Here is a 12,502-nt window from a genome sequence, read left to right as displayed (position 1 = left end):
GCACGGAGCCTTTGCGGGAGAAGCAGGTCCCACCCACACCACGCCCCTCCCATGCGGGGGGGAGATGAGGGTAGTCTGCTCCCACCCAGACTTCCTCTGGTGTTCCCAGGTCTAACTCCATCTCTAATCCAGAAACCGAAGCCGAGAGAGGCAGCTGGGACCCCCTCCTCCCAAGCATCTCCCCCCTCCACCTCCACCGCGTCCAGGCATTGCTGATTGGCTGCGGGGAGCGGCGTCCCAGCCCCCCGGCTCCGAGGCGGGAGCCTAGAGGGTCGGAGGTGGGAGGTGCACAACCGGGCTCCGGGAGCCCCTCCCGAGTCCCTGCGCCCTGCGCCCTGCGCCCTGCGGGAGGGCTGAGCCGGGACTCCAGGCGAGCAGGTGCGGAGGGAGCAGAGGGGACCACGGCCGAGGGTAGAAGCAAGTCCTGCAGGGAGAGGCGCTGCTGCTCCAGCTGCTGCCTCGGCGGCAGCCACCACCGAGCCGGCGTCCAGAGCAGGGCTGGCAGGCCGGGCGCAGCGCTGAGGCGAGCGAGGGGCGCGCTCATGGAGCACACGCACGCCCACCTCGTAGCCAACAGCTCGCTGTCCTGGTCCCCCGGCTGGGCCTGCGGCTTGGGCTTCGTGCCCGTGGTCTACTACAGCCTCTTGTTGTGCCTCGGTTTACCAGGTGAGGGGCGTGGGGGACAGGGAGGGAAGACGGGAGCCCCGAGTGCGGGGTGACCCTGCCCGGGACCCCCAGGCCTAGCCACTCGGAGCGATCCCTGACGCCCCCCTCTGAAAAAGTTTACGCCTTAAGGGCAACTGCGGACATTTCCAGGCTGGGGGAAAGGAAGTTGCGGTGGCCTGGCGGGGACCGTGCGTGTGTGCGTCTCACGAGTGTACGCGGCAGGCGATGGGCAGGGTGTGAGTGGGGTCGGTGTGAGTGCGCGGGATTCGAGCGTGTCTGTGTGTATTTGTGTGCGCGACTGAAGCGGTCGGCGCCCGTGAGGGGGTCCAGAGCGGGCTGTGTGTGTGACCCGACTGCAAGTCCGGACAGATTGTTTCGCGGGGGCCTCCCCTCTCCCGTCGCCCCCAGACTAGGGGCACCTCTGCCCCGCGGCGTGTCGCCGCCTGACCCGAGATGAAGCAGGAACCCCTGATCCTGGGCACTCTCTGGCCCCCGGGGGGCGCTGGGATGGAGCGAGGGATGAGCCCCCGCTGCCACCCTGAGGAACGCGTCTCCAGGCCGGCTAGAAAGAGTCGGGGCGGCTCCGGAGCCATGCCCTGGACAGGGCAAGGGTGCAGAGGTACACGCGGGCTGCCGAGGCCGCCACCTCAGGGGGTCACAGTCTCCTTGAGGACATGCCTCACCCCTGGGCTTTGCCTCCTGGTCCACCCACCCTAGGCAGCTCAGAGCTGCTGCACATGTCTGGCTGGTCCCACATCCTAGCCTCCTGTCCAAAGTATAGCTGAGACTTGTCCTGAGTTCCTGAAGAGAGCTGAGCTGTTGGGAGGGGGCTTACTGAGGGGGGAGGGGGGAGTTGGTGCTTGCCATGGTCGCCTGAGGCGGGGGCGGGCTTCCTGAGGCTCCAGCTTGAGAGGGACCTTTCTTCCAGCTAGTCCCTGAGACAGTCTTTGTGGCAGAAAGATTCCTAAAGGTCACTTCCATGCAGATGGGAGAGAGGGACAGAAAGAAAGGAAAAAAAAAAAAATCCAATCTATGTAAAGCCTAGAATCGTAGCATCATCAACCCCACTGTCTTTAGCATCCTGGGATCCTGGGAACTTGGGAGCTGGATTTCTGAGAGCCTTGTGAGATTTCCTTTCCAAAACATTCATCTTGGTAGTCATGGACCCTGCTAAGGTTGTTTAAATAAATCCTCCCTCCCAAATTTGGCAGGTTCGAGAAACCATAAGTTTGCTAAGGCTGAGCCTCTCCCCCAGTGAGTGATGGGAATTTTATCACTAACTAATCGCTCTGGCTGCCCTCGCAGAGAGGCTAGCCTGGTTCCCCCCGCTGGGGTGGTGGCATGTGTCCTGTAATTACCTAGAGCTGGAATTGATTTCGGCCCAGTTCCCACCTCCCCATGTTGGCCCCCCTGAGCCTCTCCAGAGCTCTCCTTTGGGGAGTGTTTTTGAGAAGGTTGGTTATTTGCTGAACCGGAGATGTGACAGGGCCCCTTTCTGACTCCTACCCTTCACCCCTCCATCTCCTCTTTGGACTCAAGAGTAACTACTCTCTCAGGCTTTTCTTCTGGAAACCCCTTAAGGGACAGAGCCATAAAGACGAGGAGAGGCTCTAAGGGTCCAGAGCAGGGAAATGAGGATGGGGAGAATGAGGGAAAGCTCAGACCTTCAAACACCTCAAGGTGGGAGTCAAGGTACCACACACCTTTACGGCTTAACTCCTATGCCAGCTAGGACCTTCCTGACCCATTGACATTGGCACCTATTATATGCCAGGCACATGCTCTTCAAGGCTGAGCTCAGGGCTTAGAGACTTAAAAGAGTGGGGGATTGTGATTAGAACTTGAAGGGCATTGATGTGTTCATACATTCAGAGTTATGACCACCTACTGTGTGCCAAGGGCTAAGGACGTGTAAAAAAGGGACTCAGAGACCCCTAAGATGCAGTCTCTGAGGTCAAGGAGCTCATACGTGGAGCTTGTGATGGATGCAGAAGGACCAAACACTCTGGAGAAAATCGATTAGAGAAGCCAGGCTTGCAGGAAGATCATGGGCTTTGTTAATGGCTTGCAAGGTGGTTCAAAAGTGAAATCCTTAAGTCATTCTCTCAAAACCGTAAGGGCAGACAAGTATGTCCTAGTGACTAAGAATGCAGACTGTAGAATGAAGCAGAGCTGGGTATTAATCTGTGAACCTTTCATGTCTCTGTGCCTCAGTTTCCACATCTGTAAAATGGGCATTATGCGAGTACCTACCCCTGAAATTGTGGTGAGAAGTAAAGATGTGGATGGAGGCGAGGGTGCAAGTGAAGCCCACAGCTCAGTGCCTGACACACCACACATTGATTGCTGCTGTGCTGCTGCAGTTGTGGTTATCATGAAGCTGCCTTGGTTATAAGGAGGAGGGGGGTTGCTCAGCCCTGCCTGAGCCAGAGAAGGGACTGGGAAGCATGCTGAGAAGAGCACTCAGCTCAGTGCGGTGCTTCTCTGTCTGAGCTTACTACAGTATTCCCGGCCCTGCCCCTAGCCCCAGCAATTCGCAAACCCTTGCTACCTGGCCTCCGACTGGGAGGCTCAGCTATGCTGGGTGTGAAGTAACAGACCACAGGGCTTGGTAATATTGTTGAAAACTGAGATTTTAATTGAGTCACTTTTCCTGGCAGTGGACTCACCCCAATTCCAAATTCTCGCCATGGTGGTTGGAGAGTGAAAGAGCGATGGGGAATGGCTGTTTGGCAACAGGGGAGCTAGTAACTAGGGGAAAGCCGGGCTGTTTCTTAGCACTTTCAGCCTCTAGATTGAAAGGAAGAGCTTGGGAAAGGCCATGTGGTCCAATCCCCTGCCTCTAGAAATTACCCCAGACAGTCCAATTTAACTGGTCTGGTGTGGGATCCAGAGGGTTCTAATGTGAAGTATAGGCAAAGCTCTGCCACTTAAGAATTCTTATTCTCTGTACCACAATCTTCCCTACCTATAAAATGGTGGTAACGGTAGCACACAGGCAGTGTATATTAAATAAGATAACCTATGTTAAAATGGCTTAGCACAGGGCCTGGACTGTGGACCACACTGGATCTTTCCCTGTATTAAATGCTTATATTATTGCAGTGGATCCCCACCACATCCCTGTGACCTGTACGTGCCCTGAATGCATTTTACAGAAGAGCAAACTGAGATTCAGAGAAGTGGAGGTCTCATCTACGGTCACACAGTCCAGCCAGCGTGCAAACATCTTTCCATTGCATCCTGTGCCTTCATTACTGCCTTCGTTACTACTAGTTCTTTTAACTAACTTCAGTTCTTCGTGCTGTGGGCTCACTGGAGAAAATTGGTGTCCCAGCTGTTCCTAAAACTCCATCTCTTTCCTCCCCCATTTTAAATAAGCAAAATGTTTCCAACTTTTCAAAACACATACAATAAGCCAACAAAGTAGAGTTGGGGACACTGATTGGGCCACAGCTGGGACAAGACAGTGCAAAGCAAAAGGCAGTGCAAGAGGAAAAGATGAGCCTGAATGCCTGGGGGAAGAGAGTGGGAGGGAGGACGGCTGAGCCCCCCTGATAAGGAAGGAGTAGTGGAAAATTAAACTGAGATTTGAAAGACATTTTTAAAATTTTACCTTCTAAAAGGCACAATGGATGTTAAGGGAGACAAAGTGAAGAAGATGAAGCCTGAAACTGCATGCCACCCAGCAGAAGGGAGCATTTCTACAACTGCCTGCCTGCCTCTGAGGGCTGGTGCAAGATGAAACGAGATGATGAGTCTGTAGCCTGGCAGGTAGTAAGTGCTTTGACATGTGCTAGTTACTGTTGTTGTTAACCACAGGTGGAAGAATGGTGGCTGCTAAGCTGGGCTGAGCCCTCCAGATGTGTTCTCTTTTGCCTGTAAAATCTTTAGAGAAAATGTAGTAAACAGATTAAGAGTACAAAGTCTGGAGCTGGACTTCTGGAGTTTGAGTCTTGGCTTTACTACTTATAAGCTGTGTGACTTTAGGCAAGTGGCTTTAACTCCTCTGTGCCTCAGTTACCCCACCTTTAAAGTGGGGATGATGATAATAATGGTACATACTTCATAGAGTTTCTGTAAGTATTAAATAAGTTAAGCACGTAACACGATGCCTGGCACACAGGGAGCACTCTATAAGTCATTTTTTCACCATTTAAAAATTAGGGAGATCAAGGGAAAATTCCCTACTTGCTTTATGACATCAGCTTTACCCTAATATCAAAACCAGACAAAGACATTACAAGAGGGCTTCCCTGGTGGCGCAGTGGTTGAGAGTCCGCCTGCCGATGCAGGGGTCACAGGTTCGTGCCCCGGTCCGGGAAGATCCCACATGCCGCGAAGCAGCTGGGCCCGTGAGCCATGGCCGCTAAGGCTGCGCGTCCGGAGCCTGTGCTCCGCAACGGGAGAGGCCACAACAGTGAGAGGCCCGCGTACCGCAAAAAAAAAAAAAAAAAGACATTACAAGAAAACTACCAACCAATAGTTAGTCCTCATGAACATAGTCATAAAAATCCTCAACAAAATATTAGCAAATCTAATCCAGCAATATATAAAAAGGATAATATGTAAGACCAAATTGGGTTTATCCCAGGAATGCAAGGCTAGTTCAACATTTAAAAATCATTCACCATAGTAACAATGTGATTCACCATATTAACTAAAAAGGAAAATCCATATAATCATTTTAACAGATGCAGAAAAATATTTGACAGAATTCAACATCCATCCATTTGATGAAACCTTATCAAACTAGGAACAGGGAGAGAACTTCTTTAACCTGATAAAGGACATCTATAAATAATCTACAGCTAGCATCACATTTAATGATGAAAGTTGGAATGCTTTCCCCTCAAGATCTGAAACAAGGCAAGGATGTTCTCATCACTCCTATTCAGCATCATACTGGAAGTTTTAGCCAGTGCAATACGGCAAGAAAAAGGAAAAAAACCCAGGTATACAGGAAGGAAGAAATTAAATTGTTTCTATTCACAGATGATATAATTACCTTCATAGAAAATCACAAAGACTCCACAATAAAAGTTCCTACAAACAAACTGAGTTCAGCATGTTTGCACACTGTTAATATGCAAAAATTCTATTGTATTTGTACATATTAACAATGAACAATTTGAAATTAAAAATTGGGATTTAAAAAAAATACATTTCCAGGTTCCCTTAAAAAATCAGAACTGAGGGCTTCCCTGGTGGCGCAGTGGTTAAGAGTCCGCCTGCTGATGCAAGGGACACGGGTTCGTGCCCCGGTCCGGGAAGATCCCACATGCCGCAGAGCGGCTGGGCCCGTGAGCCATGGCCGCTGAGCCTGCACGTCCGGAGCCTGTGCTCCGCAACGGGAGAGGCCACAACAGTGAGAGGCCCGCATACCGCCAAAAAAATAAAAAAAATTAAATAAAAAAAAAATTTAAAAAAAAAAAAAAAAATCAGAACTGAAAACATTAAGCTCATGTTCCCAGAAAGTAGCAATTGACTAGAGCTGAGTAATAGGCTGCTTTTCCTATGCAGCTGTGTGTGTGTGTGTGTGTGTGTGGACATACACACACATTAAAAAGGTAATAACATTCATATTATTTGAAAACCTAAAAGTATAAAAAAGGCACACATTGCAAAGTCTCCCTCCCATTCCTTTCCCCTGCTCACCAGTTCCCAAATCCACCCCATCATCACCACCACCACACAAGTAACCACTGCATTAGTATCTTAGTTTCCTATTTATTCTTTCAGAGTTTTTAAGTATATATACAAGCAAATATGAATAGAGGATTTCAACTCTCCCTTTTTTTTACTCTCTCCAAAATGAGCACATTATTCACACCATCCTATATCTTGCTGTTTTTTCCCTTAATATATCACCCAGAACAGTATATACAATGCTTTTTTCATTCTTTAATGAAGCTGCATAGTATTCCATTGTATATTTGTACCATAATTTAGTGGTTGCCCCCTCAAAAGCACACATGCACCCCAGTTCGAAACATTCCCTACATGGTGCACCTAATTCTCCTCTAAAACCTGTCTGGCCCCTCTTAATGCACATTTGGCCTTAGGATCCTTGTTATAACAGTGGGAGAAAGACTACTACATGAGGAATCCTGAATTCCAGGATTGGTTCTGGTAATAAGTCACTGTGAGACATTGGACAAGTCATTCTTGAGGGGTCTGTCAAAGGCCCAGGAAAGCTGGGCTCTGCTTGTGTTACTCAGTTGGAGACATGGCCCGTAGATGGGACATAAGTACAGACCAATGAAGTATCTATGCTGGAGGCTGCCTGGGCTGGCCTTGGGTTGGGGTTCAGAACAGTAGCTTTGTAATCCTTGTCTCTGACTAAGAGTTCAATAAATGTTATTAAACTTCTGTGCCCTGCATTGTTTTGTGGCAATTTGAAATAAAACATGCAAAGGCTTCTTTCGTTTTTTAAATTTTTATTTATTATTTATTTATTTATTTTTGGCTGCATCTGGGTCTTTGTTGCTGTGTGCGGGCTCCTCATTGCAGTGGCTTCTTTTATTGAGGAGCACAGGGTCTAGGTGTGCAGGCTTCAGTAGTTGTGGCACGCGGGCTCAGTAGTTGTGGCTCACAGGCTCTAGAGCACAGGCTCAGTAGTCGTGGCGCACAGGCTTAGTTGCTCCGCGGCACGTGGGATCTTCCTGGACCAGGGCTCAAACCCGTGTCTGCTGCATTGGCAGGCAGATTCTTAACCACTGCGCCACCAGGGAAGTGCACAAAGGTTTCTCATAGTCCCTCGCACATTGTAGAAGCTCAACAAATAGTAGTTCACATTGTTTTTATTGCCTAACATGTCAATGTGTTCAAGCCCTGAAGCCACACACTGCTTTATACATAGGTCTTTTCCATAAATGCACAATTCCACTCCAAGTGTACCCACCAGATATGAAGCTCCATGTCCTGGCAAACTAGGAGAGAATGATCCAGTGGATTAATGGATCAATGCCATCATAAGCCTAGGGAATTTGTACCCCTAAGAGAGCTGCCTGTGGTTCAGTGAAACCTCCAGAAATAATATCAGTTCGGAACACGAAATGGTCTTCAGCTAAAGCTAGTGCAGAGAATGACAAGCACCACCAGCAAGATCACCCTGTATGCTGCAGCCGGGATCGCGAACAGAAGTGGAGCAGGGAGGGGAACGCAGATCCTGCCACTGAACCTCCATGTAGATCTGAAATACGTGGACGATGTTGATAGGGGAAGCAGCCCTGCAATGCTAGGGGTTGGGGAGGGCAGGTGTCTTGAATTCAGATACCTGCATGGGGCAGTCAGAGAGTATAAATGAACAAAATGGGCCAGTTTTAAGAACTGCTTCACTTATCCATAGAATTGTGCTTCCTTGCTGTTTTTCCGAAAATACGTGGCTCTCAGTGATAGAGACGTATGTACCAAAAACACTGCCCTTTCCTCTTAATAATTGCTAGCACTTATGTAGCACTCATTATGTGCTAGAGATTCTTCAAAGCACTTCACATACATTAGCGTATTTAATTCTCACCACAACCCTTTGAGGCATGGATAAATATTATGCCCATTTTCCAGATGAGAACATTGAGACACTTACCCAAGGTCACATAGCTAGAAAATGACAGAGCAATATTCAGTACCGCTGTCCAGCTTTATTATAAGAAAATGGCAGCACACGTGTAATGACAGCTGACAACTGACAGTCAGGCTGGGTTGAGAGGTGGGGGTGATAGACAATAGGGAGGAGGGGGACCTGGGGGAGTTAGAAAGTGCTGCCACCACTCAGCTTTCCAGCCAGCGGTCCAGTGTTGCCAAATTGTTCCCAAAACTCTAGAAATCCAGATTTTTATTTGAAATGTACCAGTGTTTAAATGTTGGCAACTAACTCACAAATTTTAAAAACACTATGTGAGCCAGCATCACCTGAGCCAAATCAGACATGTCTGCAGGCTTGATACGGCCCACCAGGCTGCCAGTTCTCAAACTCCAGAGTGGGCACATCTTCTAGAAGCACCCAGAGACACCAAGGGGGTAACAGGGGGTGGAGAATAAAAGCAAGAAGCTAAAAGGAGGAGCAAGAAATAACAGAGATGGAGACCCAAAGAAAATGTGGGTAAATCAGAAAAGCCTGCCAACTCAGGAAACCAGGGATGTGGCATAAGCTGGAAGGAAAAGCTCCAAGAAATACCGCACATTTCATGTTGATTATGTTTTGAAACACAAACCTACCATTTGGGGGGATGGGAGTTGCCCTGAGAACCTGACAGCGTGGGCTCAGTGGTCCTCACACCTGTATTCAGGTTCTAACTTTGTGGCTTCTATTGGTGGGGCTCTGGCAGGTTGCTCAAATCTGTCTGAGCCTCCACGTTTCCGCCTGCAGAAGGAGTGGAACAGTGCCTTTCTCACAGGGCTTATGCTGTGGACAAAATGAGACAGTTCGCGGCTAGCCAGGGCCCAGAGCCCGCCACTCCATGGCTGCTGGTATTTGGTGAGTCCAAACACTTCCGTTTCACAAAATGAGGAAACTGAGACCTCACCCAGAGTCACAGAGCTGGCAATGACAGAGTCTGAACCAGAACGTCGTTTTTCCAAGTCTCGCTTAGTTCACTTTTTGCAAGATCACATGCTAGTGGTCTCTGAAGAGGAAGCAAAGTGATAAGAGTAAAGGAGCAAAAGGCTACAGAATTTCAGAGTGCGGAGTGATCATCTAGATTTGGGTGGTCCGTTGATGTTTCATGCAGGATTATTTTAGGTGGTACAAGGGTGCAGCATTAAATTCCTTTTCAGCTTTCTTAATCCTTTTGATTCCATCAAAAGGAGAGTCTCAGCTAGGTGCCAGTGTGTTTTTAACACCTTTACATATGTGCTAAATCTCCCTTTTTAACAGACACAGAGCAGACCTAGGGCTCGGCACCTCAGCAGGCAGCAGTATCTAGCTAGAATTTAATGTCACTCTCGTATTGTCATTGTATTTATTTTTAAGGCTACCTTCTGTTTACAACAGGGAGGTGGGTTTGTTATCCACGATTGTCATATGTCCATGCTGTCCACTGTAGTCACCACCAGCCACATGTGGCTGTTAAGCACCTGACATTTATTTATTTATTTATTTTTAAAATTATTTTTTTATCTATTTATTTATTTTCGGCTGCATTTGTTCTTTGTTACTGCACGCGGGCCTTCTCTAGTTGCGGCAAGCGGGGGCTACTCTTCGTTGCGGTGCGCGGGCTTCTCATTGCGGTGGCTTCTCTCGTTGCAGAGCACAGGCTCTAGGTGTGTGGCCTTCAGCAGTTGTGGCATGTGGGCTTCAGTAGTTGTGGCTCGCGGGCTCTAGAGCACAGGCTCAGTAGTTGTGGCACACGGGCTTAGTTGCTCCGTGACATGTGGGATCTTCCCAGACCAGGGCTCAAACCTGTGTCCCCCGCATTGGCAGGCGGATTCTTAACCACTGCGCCACCAGGGAAGTCCTGCAGTACAACCTGCAGGACTGAGTTTTTTATTTCATTTCATTTTAATTAATTTACAGTTAAAATCTGATACTTGACTCACTTATTAGAAAATAACTGTGTGCTTGGAACAAGTTGAGTATGTGAGTCTATTCTTTCAACTGTACATTTTATGACATCTAAACAGAGATCAAGGATTTCCAGTGAAAATTTAGCATCCATAGAGAGATCTGCTGGAAGTGTAAAATACACAGCAGACTTTGGACATTTAGTATGAGAAAAAGTTAAATATCTGGGTAATTTATAGTGTTACATTTTTGGATGAACATGGTTAAATAAAATATATTGTTAAAATTAATGTCGGAACTTCCCTGGTGGTCCAGTGGTAAAGAATCTGCCTTCCAATGCAGGGGACGTGGGTTCAATCCCTGGTTGGGGAACTAAGATCCCACGTGCCGCGGGGCAACCACAACTACTGAGCCCGTGCACCACAACTACTGAGCCCTTGCACCTCAACTAGAGAGCCTGCATGCTGCAAATTACACAGCCCACACACTCTGGAGCCTGCGTGCCACAACTAGAGAGAGAAAAACCCACATGACACAACTAGAGAGATGCCCACGCACCACAACAAAAAATAAATAAAAATAAAATTAATGTCACCTGGGGCTTCCCTGGTGGCGCAGTGGTTAAGAATCCGCCTGCCGATGCAGGGGACATGGGTTCGTGCCCCGGTCTGGGAAGATCCTACATGCCAAGGAGCGGCTGGGCCTGTGAGCCATGGCCGCTGGGCCTGTGCGTCCGGAGCCTGTGCTCCGCAACGGGAGAGGCCACAACAGTGAGAGGCCCGCGTACCACAAAAAAAAAAAAAAAAATTATTTCACCTGTTTCTTATTGTTTTAAATGAGGCTGCTATAAAATTGAAAGTGCATATGTAGTTCATATTACATTTATATTGGAGAGTAGTATTATATAAAATATAAATTCAAGAAAAAAATGGCAAGCCACTTTAAAACAAGATGTTAAGTAAGTAACAGTACAGGGGACATAAGAACATGGCAAAAGTCACAGCACTGGTGGGCCAGTTACTAAAATCTGGGGAACACTGACCTAGTACAATGCTCTTGATGAAAAAACTGAGGCCCAGAGAGGGCAAGGAAGTTCCCCCAAGGTTTCAGAGCTAATTAGGGGTGACCTTGACCCCAAACCTTCCAGATTCCAAATCAAGTGAGCTTTGGCCACTGCAGGGGGGATAATCCTGCCATCTCTACCCCCACCAAGGGAAACGTAAGGAAGGTAGGGTCAGGGTGTGGGGAGGAAGTGGCTACCCTGGGCCCCGGTGGGCTTCAAAGGGAGGGAACTTCTCTGTACGGACGACCCAGGAGCTTGGTCTTCCTATCAAGTGGAAGCAGAATGACTGGGGCTTCTCTTGAGGAAAGGCATGACCAGCTGAAGTACACTGAGGGGAAGCTAGGGCTTTTAACCCAAAGGTATGTTTTCATTTTGCCCCATGACGAAGAAGGATGAGATGAGAAACCAGAGAGCACAGAATTCAATCCAGAGAGCATCTGCATTCATTGATTCACTTATCCACCCATCCGTCCATCCATCCATCTGACCATGTGCCCGGCAGTGCCAAGTACCAGGCACTGTACTAGGCATATGGCAAACCAAAGAAGACCCCTGCCTTGCCTTTGTGCGCATGTGCACACAACACCACACACCACACACACACACACAAACACACACAACCACACACACAGATGGGGAAGACCAGCATGATCAGAAACCCGAATAAATGTAAACAGTCACCTGAGAAAAGATCGTGAAGGAGAGAGAGGCACATGGAGAGCTCTTTATGGGGGCCTGCCCAAATGGGGAGCCCAAGGATGGGGACCCTCGAAGGGAACAGCTGAAAACTGAGGCAGAGGAAGGGAAGGAAGGAAGGATGAGGGCGACGGGAGCGGGCTGTGCAGCCACCTGTGGCAGGAGGGGAGCTGGTGCCCGCACAGCGGGACAGAAGGGTCACCCGAGTCTGGGGGCCAAAAGGTGGCTGAGGTGGGGGAAGAACGTGGTGTGAGATGAGAGCCAAGGGGGACAGGAAGCCAGAGCTTCATAAAAACCACACACGTTGACCCTGAGTTGGGACAACATGCTCTGCAGTGTGAGGACTGACGGGTCCACCAGCGACTTCTTTCCTTGCCCATCGTTTGCCATCGATAGAGCTCAGGGAATTGCTTTTCTGCCACAGACATTTCTTACCATTTTCAGCTAAGTGCAGAGCAAACTATCAGCCACATCACTTCAGCTGAGGGCCTCTGCACACGCACGCGCACACACACACAGAGATGCGCACACACAGACACGCACACAGAGATGCGCACACACACACAGAGATG

At 48.8% G+C, this 12,502-nt stretch overlaps 1 protein-coding gene across 1 annotated transcript in view; it reads left to right on the top strand.

Moving 5' to 3' along the window:
* Positions 1 to 265: 265 nt before the first annotated feature.
* GPR139 (G protein-coupled receptor 139) overlaps positions 266 to 12,502 on the top strand; it is a 40,993-nt gene continuing 28,756 nt past the window's right edge. Inside the window, exon 1 of the mRNA XM_029221644.1 lies at positions 266 to 666. Coding sequence (XP_029077477.1) covers positions 543 to 666 — 124 coding nt within the window. The 5' untranslated portion in view covers positions 266 to 542. The remainder of the gene's footprint in view (positions 667 to 12,502) is intronic.

This window comes from Monodon monoceros, unplaced genomic scaffold, assembly GCF_005190385.1.
Source record: "Monodon monoceros isolate NGI ecotype Baffin Bay Population unplaced genomic scaffold, NGI_Narwhal_1 Super_Scaffold_13, whole genome shotgun sequence".
In the NCBI taxonomy this organism is placed as follows: domain Eukaryota; kingdom Metazoa; phylum Chordata; class Mammalia; order Artiodactyla; family Monodontidae; genus Monodon; species Monodon monoceros.
Note: the sequence above shows the minus strand (reverse complement) of the source record. Positions and strands in the feature narration are given on the sequence as shown.